At 42.0% G+C, this 15,625-nt stretch overlaps 1 protein-coding gene and 1 long non-coding RNA gene across 2 annotated transcripts; one reads left to right on the top strand and one right to left on the bottom strand.

The window, feature by feature from the left end:
• Positions 1-597: 597 nt before the first annotated feature.
• On the bottom strand, positions 598-1,407 carry LOC115579347 (uncharacterized). Its single transcript, XR_003983631.1, has 2 exons — positions 1,076-1,407; positions 598-875 (listed from the first exon to the last, which is right to left on the bottom strand). It is a non-coding gene; the product is annotated as an uncharacterized LOC115579347 (long non-coding RNA).
• An 86-nt stretch (positions 1,408-1,493) lies between these two features.
• On the top strand, positions 1,494-15,303 carry sh3bp5lb (SH3-binding domain protein 5-like, b). The gene is made up of 6 exons (XM_030412850.1): positions 1,494-2,141; positions 2,428-2,490; positions 4,831-4,959; positions 7,186-7,347; positions 10,347-10,520; positions 11,323-15,303. Exons 1-6 carry the CDS (start codon positions 1,893-1,895, stop codon positions 11,926-11,928), a joined length of 1,383 nt encoding a protein of 460 aa, XP_030268710.1. The 5' UTR covers positions 1,494-1,892; the 3' UTR covers positions 11,929-15,303.
• Positions 15,304-15,625: the final 322 nt, after the last annotated feature.

The raw sequence follows: 15,625 nt of genomic DNA, 5'->3' as shown, positions 1-15,625 counted from the left end.
TTCATCAAGAGGTCATATTCAGCTTGGAGTAATGATCTTTCCTTCAAAAGATCTGCAGATGGTGAGACTGATTGACACTGATCGATTGATTTCAGTCTGTCACTAATGTCTAACAAACGCTTCAACTTTCTCTTCGAGCGACTCGCACTATAGGAAGTGATTTGCCCCCTTATGAAGGCCTTAAATGATTACCACAGAAGGGTGTAACTTATATCAGGGGAACTGTTTGTTTCAAGAATTATTTATGTTCCATAAAACATGATACAAAAAATTAATGTTCGTTTAAGTCAAATTAATATCACACTCACACACACACACACACACACACACACACACACACACACACACACACACCTTGTGTGTATCTATCTGGTAACTTCACTGATCTTGTTTTTCCAACATAAAAATTCCATATTTTTAAAAATGTCCCAAAAGTAAAAAAAAAGTCTTGTAGTGTCCTGCAATGACACTCAAAGTATTTCAATGACTGCCCAGATAAGGGATTAAAAGACAACACAATGTAAACTGTAAGTTAATGTAACCTTTAAGAAGGTACCGAGTACACAGGGGCTTCAATGAAGAGGCCGCAACAGCCAGTGTGGGTCATACATGCCATTTATTTTATTATAACTTAAACTCTAAGAACACAGGCAAGAAGAGACAAGAGGACAGACAGTCATACTACAGCTGGGACACCAACCACTCACTGCTAGGACTCTGGGAGTATACTAAGTATTCAAAAGAAATATAAACCCAACACACTTCAAATAAAACATCACATTAATACAATGTGCAACCACAAACTATATCACCATCCAAAGTGAACTCCCAGCATCAACCACAACGATGAATGGAGGACCTCGCCAGCCGCAGCACTAGAGATGAAAGGAGACAGAATGTTAAAACTCTAAAACAATTCCAATCCTATATTAAACAATAAAATCAATAAGCAAGTTGGGCAGACCCACAATTAAAATCATTAAAATACAAATACCCCAGGGTGCAAGCACCCCACCATACCCTAACAATTAAAATGCTAACATGAGTATAAAACAATGTTAAAAGTCCGTCCTACCAGAGCCACAGGGAATCAAACATTCACAGCCCTGGCCTGCACAAAGGATTTGAAGAGTGACTGCTGCCAATCAGTCCCTCCTCCATACCTCCAATTCCTGTCACTTGATTGGTCTCTGCTCTTTGGGTCCTAGTGACCTCCTGCTACAATCATTTACATGTGGTGGACCCTGCCATCTCTCTAGCTTCAAACAGCTTTCTGGGACCTTGTTTTCCTCTGAGAACAGCTTGTTTATTCACTGATGGAAAAAAAAAGTTTATATTATTACCTCATTATATTGTAAATATCAAAATTCTGAGTGTGAATTTATTCGGCAAAACCACACAGTGCCCCTTTAATGTAGAAAGCATTTGATTATTGCCAAGTGTATCTTCAAAGTCTTCCTCCTCCTCTTGACTATTCTTCCTGGTGTAGTCCATTCATGCAAAAACATGGACTTTTTTTATGTAGCCCAGGCCACCAACTACGTTTATTATTTGAAAATGAAAGTACACAAAAAGACAAGGAAAGGTCTAATTAAATCACTAATAGTGTAAGAAGCCAAAGACAAAACGAGGGAGTGTCAGCGGAGTCATGTGCAGCGTGAGAGACCACCGCAGCCTCCACGTAGTTCGCGGCTGCAGTTAGCCTCACAGACAGTCCTGCCTGAGACGAGCCTAAGCGAGCTGAGCTGAGCCGAGCCGAGCTGCATGGCCAGCCTGACCTTCTCACACTGGAGGCAGGTGTCGCCCAGCAGCGGTTCTCCGGGAGCCTCGGCGCTGACACCGAATCGTCCGGGAGGAGCGATAAAAACCGTCAGCCGACCCACAGGCCGCAGATGGAGCCGGGGACCTCGCGTGAAACTCCGACCGACGCGGGGTGCCCTAAACCGAGCGGCGCGCGGGAGGAGACCCCGGGAGGAGAGGCGAGAGGACGAGGGGGGAGCGCCGGGATGCTGAAGCCGAGAGGAGTGGACGAAGGCGCGGCGGTGGAGGTGAAAACGCGGCGAGAGGCTGAGAGCCAGATTGTAGCTGGAGAGGAAGAAGATGCGGGCAAACACCAGGAGGAACTAGACCCAAGAATCCAGGCATGTTAGCACATTATCATCACTAATGATGCGGTAAAGAGACGCAGCCAGTGTTAAATGTCCTGACACAAACGATCCACAAATCTACTGGAGCACACGGGGCTGTGTGATCCTCCAGTCCGCTCCTTCCACAGACTGGAACTGGGATTGGACAGCCCTCTGTGTAGCCTAGCAAATGCCCCCCCTGCTTAACACTTTAGAATTGCTTTATTTGTTGCATGTCCCCAGCACTTATATTCCTATTCTGCTGATAAAATAGCTCACGTTTTCCCCTTTTTGATTCCAGGAGGAGCTGGAGCATCTCAACCAGGCCAGTGATGATATCAACAAGCTGGAGCTGCAGCTGGATGTGAGGGAGTTGTTTTTGTCCTAGTCAGAACACATGTACACATTATTATTACATTATTACAATATATATTATACATCACAGTTTTAATATGATGCCATAACTGTGCTTTATTATGGACCCCACTGCTTTTCTTGCCTTACTTTGCCTCTGATTAGTCGCCTTGGTTAGTTGCACTGGCTAGTTAAAAGCTTGAGTTACATTTTGGAGCTGTATTATGCTAAGCTCTGGTTGTGTTTGTGTTTTTCTTATGTATGGTTTGTACAGTTTACACAATGACCCAGTCATCCGTCACATCCCTCCTCCCTGTGGGCCTGCCACCGCTCCTCTCGGGTTCAGTCCCAACCCCTGAGGAAGAGCACTGGGCACTGCAGCCCCCAAAATCAATTTTCCCATAAGCTTACATTGTGAAAGAAGCGCCCTTAAAACGGTGGAGACATGAGCGTCACCATCGCCAGATTGGCAGACAGGACAACTTTTTTTACACATGGTTATTTTGTGACAGCGCCAATTTTAACTAAACAAAGTGCCATCTTTTCCTAAACCTAACTCAGTAGTTTGGTTGCTGATAACCTTAGCAGTTACAGCAGAACTCTGAAAATGATATTTATAATAAACCACAGAAAAGTAAATCAGCGGTGTCTAAAATAATAAGTCAATATAAATAACATAAAGCGTCACCCCCGACACAGTCCTTCCCCATTCTGCATGAACCATCCATCCATGCCTCGACTGTAACGTTAATATATATGCTCTTTATACTTCATCACCTGACTCCTTCCACTCCATGCATTACCCCCCAAACATAACAGGTTAGTGGCAGATCTGAGGCAGCTGGTCCTGCCTCCAAAAATGTCACTGCTCTGCTTTTGCCACTTATTGAGCTTGCTGTCTATCTTGTCAAAATATTATGAGGTTAAGCCAATGACAGGCAAGAAAAAAGCATAAACGTACTGTATATACAGTCGCAGTCAAAAGTTTTCATACGCTTGTACATGTATGTCACAAAAACATTCATGAAGTTTGGTTCAGTAGTGAATTTATTATAGGTCTTCTGAAAATGTGACCAAATCTGCTGGATCAAAAATATACATAAAGGAACTTGAATGATCAGTATGGGTGATTATAGAAAGTTGTATGAATCAAATGTTCTTTGTTGCATGGCCTCAAACTATCACCTGCTGCTGAGAGAAAACTGGTCAGGATGGTCAAGAGTCAACTAAAAACCACCAAAAAGCAAGTCAGCAATGAATTAGAAGCTGCTGGAAGACAGGTCAGTGTCCACAGTCAGGTGTGTTTTACATCACGTGAACTGAGAGGCTGCTGTGTTCTTGATCCAGACGGGGCACGTTAAAGCTGGACTGGAGTTTGCTGCTGATCACACGGCCAAAGAAAAAACCTTCGGGAGGAAAACTCTGTGGTCGCATGAAACAAAAACTGAGTTGTTTGGCCACAATGAGCAGCAATATGTTTGGAGGAGAGAAGGTGAGGCCTTTAACCCCGAGAACACCAGACCTACTGTCCAGCATGGAGCTGCTAGTATTATGCTGTGGGGCTGCTTTGCTGCCAGTGGATCTGCTGCTCTAAAGACAGTAAATGAAAGAATGAAGAGGTAGGGATTATATTCAAATTCTGCAGGACAACCTAAAATTCTCAGCAGATGATCGGCTCTTGGGTGCAGTTTGGTGTTCCTACATGACAGTTATCCCCAAAACACATCAGAAGTGGTAAAAGAATGGATCAATCAGGCTAGAATTGAGGTTTTGGAATGACCTTCTTAAAGCCCTGACTTGAACCTTATCTGAAGTGAGTGCAGGTGTTCATACTCCAGAGGGTCTTGCTCTAATCCAGAATCTTTAGCCAGCTCCAAGCATCTGAGCAGCAGCTCTCGCCTCCGTAGCATTAGCTACTGCACATGAGCACACGCAATTCTATATACAGGCATGTTTCCCCAACTTTAAGCGAGGAAAATAAACCAAATTCATGTCTGACAAACAGAATTTATTATAGTTCCCTATGACAATGAACTATTTCTCACCATATAAGGGTTATCAGTTCAGATAGGCCTGATGTTCAAACACACTCCTCTCTTTTGAATCTACCAGCAATTATAGCGACATCTTTGAGTAAGTGGAGACAACACTTCTTCTCTTTTCCACATAGACCCTTGAATATAAAAAGACTCACAGAGAAAGTAGTTGACTGGTACAATATGTCAGCGATGTTAACGTGCGATCCAGCAGCCAATGAGGTATCTATGTTCCTATATCCACGGTGGGATCCATAATAACACCTCACAGAATGTGATTTTACAATGTTTTCTCATGGGTGGGCTTCCTTCAGGATGCCAGGTCCAGCTACAGGAGGATTCTAACCGATTCTGCCAGGAAACTCAATGCTCAGGGCTCCCAGCTCGGTGCCTGCATTGAGAAAGCAAGGCCCTACTATGAAGCCCGCAGACTGGCCAAAGAGGTATGTGTAGTCTCTGCACATGACTCTCTAATGTGTGTTTGTGAATAAGTATGAGAGAAATACACTCAGTCGACAGGTTAATAGGTCCAACTGATCAAAATTCACTGTGTGCGAGTTTGTAGCTCGGCAGTCTCCCACTTTATCTGAAGGTTGATAAAGTATATCTATTTATGCATTTTCATGTCAGTTATCTATGATGTTATATCTATTTAAAATGAATCTCAGCAAGAGTCTGTGTTGGTGCTTGGTGTAGGTGTTCATACCTGACTCAGTGTCTTTCTGCAAATCTCAAGAAGACCCTAACTCTCTCCGAGTTCACTTGCCACATCACCTACTGCTCAGGAAATAATTCATGGATCCTTACGAAAAGAATCTGGCATATTAAGATTGCTGTTATCTATGAGTGAGTGCAATATGATGCAGACCCAAATAAAAAAATCTGCATCTAGGGGATTTAAATATCCTTGATTTGATATTGGATTAGGTTTGATTGGGCCTTATCGGAGGCATGTGCTTGACTAAGTGCCCATCTAGTTTTAATTGTAATTCAACTAATGAAAATTGCATGTTAAAAAAAGGTCTATTTAATAGCAATAAAGTAAATAATACATAATTCATCTGAACTTTTAAACACTCATTCTTAGTTATGCAACTGCAAATTGGAAAATGAGAAAAATGCCATCAGTATCACGTCTTTGGTGAACAGCCCTCTTTATTACTTCTACCACAACTTGTTTCATATAAAGACTCTGTATCAAAAAGCCTTCTTCATAAACCATGTTGCAGTCATTAATCTCTCAGCAGCGACCTTACATTTTTTTGTTCACCTTCCCCGCTCAGTCGCGACTTCCTGCTGCTGTCTCACGCAGAGATGACCGTCAGAACTTCTCATGTGATCAGAGTAACCTTGACTTGAACAGCTTTCTCCTGATACAGTTGCACCTTCCTCCAGGCTTTCATGGAGCCCTGTGACGTGCACGTCCCGAGTGACTTTGTTCTCCGATTACGATGAAAACCAGTAACACTGAAATGTTTTATTTTGAAAGGAGATCTAAAGCACATGTATAAATAAATATGATAACTTGCAGCCCTGAAGTGATATTATGCAACTTTAAAATAAGATAGAAAACAGTCTTTCTCTATCCATTGCCCATCCATTCACTCTAGTTCTACCTAGGTTTCTGCTGCTCTCCCTCTTTGCCATTCTAGCCTCCTCCATCAGCGGGGTAGAGTTTCCACAGTTATTCCAGGTGTTTATCCAGAAGACTGGGAAAAAAAACGGGGAGTTATACTATATTACAGTGAATTTTAGCACCTCTGTGGCTCCTTATGGCAGTGAGAGTGAAGATAAATCCAGTTTTGAATCCCAGAAATTAAAAAAACAAACTCTGTTTTCCTCAAGGAGCTCCGGCCTCTGGCTGGCTCCTCCAGCAGTTGTCTGCCGGTTAATGCTAACAGAGTTGCGCATTAATCTCCAAATTCTCCAAAAAGGCATCAACAGCACAAACACATGGACAAGAGATCAAGTTCCACGACTGTAATAAGCTGAGGTGAACCTGAGCAGACAGCTTCGGGGAACCTGTAACTCAAAGCAGTCGCGCCCCTAATTATGCAAAACCTTAAGCCTTAATATCATTTAAATGAGTGAGTTTTATAAATATCATTTCTGCTGTAAAGTTGGGCACTTGACATCATCATACCTGATGATTTGGGGAACTGCACCTCAGCGTGGGGATTGCGCGCCCTTTTCCCAGAGCGGGGTTAGCCCCGAGTTTGTGAACTGAAGCTGACTGCTTGGTGGAACCAGGTTATAGATGTTTATCTGGCTCTAATGAGGTGGCTCTTCTCACCTGAAATAACAAATTACAATCAAAAGATGCGGTTGTTTCAGCTGTTCACAAATGTCGGACGGAAAAATAGAGCTCCGAAAAATCGAATCGTTTAGGATGTTGAAAAAATATGAGCATGACATGCAGAAACCAATCGCAGCATCGGTCATACATGTGACCAATATTATATTATATATATATATGTTATTTCCTGTCTTGAAAATATTCTTTAAGTCATCGAATCGACAGTTTGGATTCAGGTTCTGGGCGGCAGCCTTTTGCTAAAGGGACCGGCTCCGCTCTGCTCGCAGCCCTTAATGATTGCTTTATTGTCACAGTAAATGATGTGATTATGTTTTTAGAGCATTTCTTCAACTGTCGCCGTCTATTCCCTCAGGCCCAACAGGAGACCCAGAAGGCAGCTCTGAGATATGAGAGGGCTGTGTCCATGCACACTGCTGCCAGAGAGATGGTGTATGTGGCAGAGCAGGGCCTCTTGGCAGACAGGAACACCATGGACCCAACCTGGCAGGAAATGCTCAACCATGCTACTGCCAAGGTACACAGCCAGACTTCTCCCTCACACTTGTGATTTGTGTATTCTGCAGACATCTCTCAACAACTTGACCCATTAATTGCAATTCTTTCAAAATAAAAGCACACTGAGCAACTGTATCTGAACAGAATGCTTAGGATGAGGTTTATCTTTCAAAATAAAAGCCCCCAGCAGTAAAAGTATCAGGACAGTATGGATGGACCTAGTTTTTCCTGAATGAAAGCCCTTCTTCTGATTGATAACAGCTGGTTTTCTGGGCTTATTTTAATCGGGCTTGTTTGATACACCCATTAGACTCAGCCACAAACACTAGAATGGGAAAGTCTAAGGAGCTCAGCATTGATCTTAAAGAGCACATTATTGATTTTAACAAGTCAGGAAAGTCGCTTGGAGCCATTTCAAATCAGTTACATGTCCCAAGATCAGCTGTACAAACAACTGACAGTATAAAGTGCACGGCACAGTTGTGTCCCTGCCACGATCAGAAAGAAAACACAATCACTATCACACTATCACCTGCTGCTGAGAGAGTACTGGTCCGAATGGTCAGCCAAAAACCTCCAAAAAGCAAGTCCCATTCATTGTGTTTGTAGGGAGCCATAGCAGTGCATTCTGGTCATGGCAGGTTGTGTTTTGATAGACAGGTGTCTAATTTCCTGCTCTTCATAGGATTAAAGTTGAATTCTGGCTACTCTGTCCAAATCAGGGGCGTCTGGTGCACTGTGATGCCTCTGGAAGCTAAGGAACAGCTATCAAAATTGAACATTGTTGAGTTGAAATTAAGACAAGTTCACTCTGCATCTGCAGGGGGTATTGTCTTCAAAAACAGAGAAACCAGAGTATGGCCCACAAGTCTGAAATATCCATGTAGATACATTTGGCTTTATGTGTCGAGGCTTTGACATGAGACATGAGCATTCACAGGTTTGGATGTTTTTGCTGTTTTTCTTTTATTGATGGCTGTGTTACATAGTCAAAAAGCAGTATAATTCAGACACCAAATTTATTATTTACATTAGAAATAATTCTCACCCCAAAAGCAATAAATAACTTCCTAATATTGTCATTTAGTTGATTTGCAGTGCTCCATGCCATGAGATAATATTGTTGTAATATATGTTTCCTCCAAATATTGTTTGATTATGAATTTGTTTTCTAGTCAATAAAAGCGAAGTGAGTCTAGATCATGATTTTACCACAATATTGGCTCCAGACACTGAAACAGGAACTTGTTCCCATTAAAATCTGCACAGATACTGATAATAAGCTTCCAATCCCTTTTACCAATGATTTCTTATAATCTCATTTGACTGTTGCTCAGGGTTATCTTTGTCTTTCGCTGCCCTTGCTAATGTCAGTCTGGTCGAACCACTGTAAAGCATTTTGTTCTCCACATGCGACACATTACATTTATTTGCAAACCCTTTTTTACCCTTTTTTAAAGAGGACTTCCTACAGTCGAAAAGCATGGAAGACCATCCTAAAACATCTAGTTCAGTGTCGCAGTATCTAATGATTGTTTAATATTCCACATTGTCGGCTGTTTTTTAATACTGTTCCTAGAAATGACACGAATCTTGGTGAAGCAGCATAGACATGGATACATTTAATGTTTAAAGTCCGTGTAAAGCGGCAAAAAAATTGTGTTATGAGTTTGTCACAACAAAGAAACATGTATCATTGACCACTGAGCCAAATTTGAAAGATTAAAAAAATTGTTAAGTATATAAAATTAGGTCTCTAAATCATGGAAAAACAAGCACTTCTTTCTGCTGTGAAACGCTGGGGGCGTGTCAGTTAGAGGCGCTGGAACCACGCCCATGCGGCGGGGGCTACACGTCATGTTAATGACGTCGGTGTCTCCCCAGGTGTTCCCCAGGTGTTCCCCTTGTCTATCTAAACCCGCGGACAGTTTATAATCATATAGATGCGGTTATAACGTGTAGTGATTGAGATCCTGACCCACTAAACATCCTGGAGAGTGACGGAGTGAAGTTTTTCGCGCTAAATTACATAATTATACATAATCACCATCAGTAAACAGGACGCTGTCTGACTCTGTCACTCGCGGGGACGGAGGCTGTTTTCTGGGGGACAGTTTCCTGTAGTCTTGGTCAGGAGGGCTGGCGGTCGCGGTGATTTATTTTCGTCAAACACTCGGTGAGTTAAACACTCTTGTGACAAGCGTGACAGACGCTGTTTTGTGAGCAGAAATGTGAGGAAGAGTCGGGAGGACAGGGAGGGGACGGACAGGAGGACAGACGCTTCTCCACATACAGCTGTGGGATTTGTTTTCCTCATATAAGTTGCTAAAGACAGTTATAGTTACTACGTTACGGCCACATCATGCCGGTGGGACCCGCTGTCAGCAGGACGGAGAGTGTCAGCGGCGGTCAGCAGCGGTAACATCTGCACAGCTGCAAACTATTGTAAGCAATGCAATCCGAAACTGGAGAGTGAGTGGGAGAACCGCTGAAGCCGATGCGCTGAATGTATTTATACCACTTCCGCAGCAGGGCGGGGTTTATGCAAATCAAATGGCCGCCTTACGTAACGCGGCCATGATTTGCATGATTTCTGACCCGCCCATTAAATCCTGAACACAGAAATGTTGAAAAACTGTTTGTGAGCCTAGCTCCAAAATTCTACATGGCCGAATGGCTTTTACATGTTTTAAGTAAACACATTTATGACCCGTTTAATGTGTTTAGAAGAAAATGGCTGATTTTGGTTTACACGGACTTTAATTTATTTTATACCATTTGGCTGGATAGGAATACAACGTTTTGTCATCCTTGTGACTGGCATGGCTTACTGGGACACACAGAATCTTAGATGTTATTAGAAACACCTGTGCCTTTCCTACGATGACAAGTCAAAATGTATCTAGTGATAGAGGCCTGTTGCATGTCTCCGCTCAAACACCAGAACCATGGTGGCGTTGAGGCAGAAAGTAATGTGTGATTTATGAGATCATGTAGCGTGTTTCCTGTGCTGGTTAGGTAAACGAAGCAGAAGAGGAGCGCCTCCGCAGTGAGCGGGAGCACCAGCGAGTCACGCAGCTCTGCCAAGATGCCGAGGCACGAGTCCAGACCCTCCAGAAAGCCCTGAAGAAAGTCATCCTCAAATCCAAACCTTACTTTGAACTCAAGGCTCAGTTCAATCACATTTTAGAGGTGCGTACCCACAGTGTTTTCCTTTTCCCTTAACAATATAACAAATACACACCATGTGGTCGTACGGCAACCACAAGCTAATAATTTGACCTCGCTGACCAAGAGTGAGCGGGGACACAGGCTCTGCTTGACATTCCACACGATTTTCCACTGATGCATTTTACCTGCAGCTACTGTCAGCCGTAATGTTGCCACACAGTCGGAAGATGTGTGTGTTGTAATGTATGATTTAGCTTGCATTTAGATGTTTGTGGCCATGAGGCATGACAAACTGCTCATCAAAGCATTGAACTTTCAGTGACCGAAAAATTGAAAGACTTGAACTAAATAGCTTCAGCTGAAAGGGAAATGCTCAGAGTGGAGAGCTTTGAACGTTAAATGCAGATGTACAGTAGATGTGGTGTTGATCTGTACTCTGATCTCATACAAGCTGTCAAGGCTTGTTACATTAACACCATAACTCATGCATTCAGCTGAAACAGCTGCTATTTATTAACTGTTGTTTCTCACACCAAACTGCACCTGATGATGTTTTTTTTCATATTGTGGAGTTATGTAATCCATATATGTGGGAATATCAATGGATCCGCTGGTAGAGCTATTATTTTTATTGCTGCTATTGTGTTATATTAAATTTAGACTGTAGAATAATGATGGACGATGATAAAGCTTTGACTATCAGTTTTTTTGTAAGTTGTTTTTTAACTGGATGGCTCAAACCAAAACATAATTACAAGTACAAATGCTTAAAAAGCTACACTATTAGGTTTCGAGTGTTGTGTTGCTGTTCCCTTTTCTTCAGGAACACAAGGCTAAGGTGGTGCAGCTGGAGGAGCAGGTGGCGAAAGTAAAAACCTGTTACTCCGTGGCCCTGCGGAACCTGGAACAGATTAGCGAGCAGATCCATGCACAGAGGGGCCGGATCAGGGCCCGCAGCCGGCATCCTGCAGTCTGCGGGGGTCGAAGCTCCCCTGTGGGCGCCGAGGCCGAGGTCAGAGCTGCGACTGGGATTCATGTCAGTAGCTGCGTGGCCGTCGGTGGGATAGAGAGCGACTGGGCAGATGGCGAGAAAACACGGCTGTGGGTGGAGAGACACAGAGAGAGTGGCTGGGGCCAGAGGGAGCGGCTGGATGCTGAGCAGGCCGGCTCAGACCGCATGTCCGTCATCAGCCTACAGACCATCGCCTCTGACCTGGAAAAGTGTGACTCGGTGGAGCACCTGGGTGACCTGAGCGACGCTGGGAGCGTGGTGGGCATGGTGGGCGAGGGGTGGGACTGTGACAGGAAGCCCAATGAGAAGTCAGTCTGCAGGGTAATGACTGAGGAGCCCCAGCAGGAGAAGGGAGGAGATAGTAAAGAGAAACAGGAGAGGTTCATCAAGCAGCACCACAGAAGTGTAAGTCTATGATAGTTAGCAGCAGGAAGCTGATGAGTGATGATGAGTGAGGATCACGGCAAACAGTTGATGAGGGACTCAGAGAGGAAGTATGAGGGGAGAAAGAAAGTACCTTGACAGAAGTAGTAGATGGGCTGGCAGGAATATGATTTGGAGAGGCTGACTGATTGACACAGCGCCAGAGTGACAGAGCAGTTAGGAACAGCAGGGAGGGTTGGCAGGTAAGACAGCCGTGGACTATTGAATCTCTACACGGCAGCAATAAAGAGAGAGCGGTCCTACGGCGAGAACTGATGACCCGTCACTCATTTACAGTACTTTGCAGGATGTGATCAAGTCTGTTGTACCACATTCTGAAACTACAACGAAGGTGCGTGAAACAAAGAGGCTCCGGAAAACGAATCACTGTTAAGTACAAAGGGCATTTAACCAATGACGCAAACATGCTTGTCTTAAATTCCTGTCCCTGCAAACCTCTTTAGAAAGATGTTCTCGGTACTGACGTGTGTTTTTGCTTTAACGATGGATAACTATGTTACGTGTTGAAAGGGGTTCTCTAGTTTGTTGTAATTTTGTTTTTATTTTTGTAGCTTAGGCCATCCTTTCTTTCAGTCACAACACTGGATTCACTGAAGAATTCAATCGTGGGTAGTACTTAAAAAATCCATTAAGCTACTCTGTTGGTCTTTATTTATCTGGTTTTGAAGAGAAAAAAAAACAGTTTAAATAATTTACATAGCTAAAGGATGTAACTAATAGACTCTCTAAGAGCCAAGCTAAATACAAGATCTTTATGCATTAAAAATCTGTTACACCAGGTCCTCTAGTTTTATGATAACACAGTGGTACAGCGGTATGTACTGGGTTAGTGGTAGTATATTCAAAGCTGCAGGGAATGGGACTGAAAAGGTTGAGTTTAAGAAAAAACTAAATAAGAATGGCACTCAGTAGAGTGTATACCTGCACCAAGGCCCAGCAGTCACCTTTGATTCCTAATCCAGTATCAAACTGGATTGGCCAGCGTCACTCTGAATTTGAAAAACCAGCCATAACTGCTTAAACAGAATTTAAACTCACCAGATCTAGGATTTGCATGGTATTGTACTTCTGGACACCAGCCGCCTACTGTACATAGGGCAGATTTCTTCCGTCAACATCCATGGATTTTTCCCAAAGAATGAAGATGTTGGAAAACACCATATCTAGCAATGTTAACGAGAGTGAGACAACGTTCCTGGATCTATGCCTTTTGTCTGGATCCAACTTCATAGTTTAACAGAAATGTAATTGTCAGATGTCTGTTCAACACTGAGATACATCAGCCTGACCTTCAGTAACAGGCAGCAGCGTGAGGAGAACCACTAGCTGAGAATAAGGAAATTTGTCCCCCATGCCTCCATTTTAAGCAAATTTTAACGGTTCTCACATAAGCTACTGCCATGTTCAGCAAATGGAACATGCTCAGGTGTGATCACATGATCTAAATAGAGCTATACATGCCGAGCGAGTATATCAGACAGCCCCTGTGAACTAAAGTCAACTTTGTTTTAGTGCTGTACCACCAAACTAAAAGGCTTATGATCTCATTTGCGTATGGTAGTCTTGTAGAGATATCTAAAGTAAAATGAGACTTTTTTAAAACCAATGAAAAGTTCCTTGTAGTACATTTAGGTGTTTAAAAACTTACGCCCAGGTCTTTTGCACAGATAGCCATATACCAAGTTATGCCCTTATGTGGAAAAAAATTGCCAAATGTTTGATTTGTTGATGACTGACTTTAATTTCTTTAAAGTGCCTTCGAGTCCTGATTGGGCTCCGTTATCCAAATATAGAATTATTTACGGGAGCTTAAGTGAAATCAACATTAGTGGATGGATAATCTGCTTCAGCTGGAGAGAGCTAATTGTCTGTGAACATGTGTTTTACCTTTATGTTGTTAACTTATGAAATATGTTATTTATGTTCAGGGTGCAGCAGATTGGAACTGTATGACCTGAAAGCCAATATTCGACACTGGTCATGTATGAATATTTATTGTCGTCAAGTGAGGTACATGTAAATACAGGACATCTGAAGAGTTCCCCCAGATATCAGTTTGAATGTCTGAAATAGTTCCAGCATGTAATTCCTGCTAAAACCACAAGTTGTTCTGACATTTATGTTTGTACAGAGTTGCCTGAAAGAGTTACTGTACATTTTTGTAAATTTGGGGGAATTTAGCATTTGGACAGAGCCATGCTAGCTGTTTTCTTCTGCTTCCAGTCTGTGTGCTAAGCTAGACTAACCTCGTCCTTACTCCAGCTCTGTATTTAACATAAAGACATGAGATCTAATCGTGAAGGATAATTGTATTGGTAACACATTATAGTTAATTAATTAAAAAGTTAATGTGTTTTTAAACATTTGTTGAACTGTTTATCAGTAAAATTGTTTGTTTGTTGATCATTTATTAGTGATGGTTACTATAAATTGTTACCAGTGTATTTGTTGAACAATAAGATTTGTGCAAATGTAATGTCACTGCAGGTCTTGAATTGTCCACGACTGCTGAGCATGACTGAATAGAGCTTTGAAAAAATGTCTGTCTGATGAATTAGGAAATTATATCTCAGTGTAATCCAGTGAAATTACATTTTTTAATTAAGTTATTTTATTATAGGGACATCATATTTGTTTAAACCCAACATGACGCAAATGGTGGGTGGTTTTCACCCTGTGTGTGTGTGTGTGTGTGTGTGTGTGTGTGTGTGTGTGTTCTCTAATTTGACTTCACACGTTCACATTAGTTGCAACATGACGAGGCAGTGAAAGGACTTGGATTTATGATCCAAACAGTATTGTGGGTTTGCACAACTGCTGCGTGTTTGCACTTGATGTCTTTGTTACAGCATATGTAATGACTTAATTCTGAACCCTGTTTACAACATTGCTGTATTAATGTTTTTTTTTTTTTTTTTTTAAAGAATGGACCGTGTCAGGAGTAACACATGTATAATCCTGCTAAACATCAGATACCTTATTCGACATGCAAATGCTATTTTATTGAACTTCATTATTAAAAAGTGACAGTTTAACCTGTTTTACGGTGTTGTAAGGGGATATTTAGTTTTTATAGCGGGTCACAGAACGTAAGGATTGTGAATTAATCCTTAAAGGAGCATTTTGTAAATCATATCCATCTGGGGCACTGTTTATTTATTATATACATTTCATTTTTCTATGCAAATTCATTGTTGCTGGTTGTTAAAATTTTAAAGACTGAAATAATTACTGCTATATTAGTATTGATTTAACCATGTATTCGCCATTCCTCATTTGCATTGTTGCATTCTCTTGTTTCACAATAAGTGCTAAATAAAACCTTTGGAGGTATACATTGATACTAAACGGCTCATTGTATTTGTGTAACAAACACAGGACCATGGAAGCAGGCATACTAAAACAACTGTCACCAACATTTGAGTAGAGATGACATAAAAGGCTTTCCAACAGGTTGGAATGTTTCATTTTCAGTTATTGGCTGCTGACACAAAAAGGCTCTCATGTTTTGCCATTTATGACAAAGTTAAAAAAATGTATAAAAAATATCACCGTAATAGTGCTTCCTTTATTTGAGGAAGGAATTTGCTTTGGTGCCCGCTGCGACTAATTACTGCAACAGTCAAGACCATAAATATAGAATACAAAAATTACAATGAGAAATATAAGG

The sequence above is a fragment of the Sparus aurata genome, chromosome 3 (assembly GCF_900880675.1).
Source record: "Sparus aurata chromosome 3, fSpaAur1.1, whole genome shotgun sequence".
Classification (NCBI taxonomy): domain Eukaryota; kingdom Metazoa; phylum Chordata; class Actinopteri; order Spariformes; family Sparidae; genus Sparus; species Sparus aurata.
Note: the sequence above shows the minus strand (reverse complement) of the source record. Positions and strands in the feature narration are given on the sequence as shown.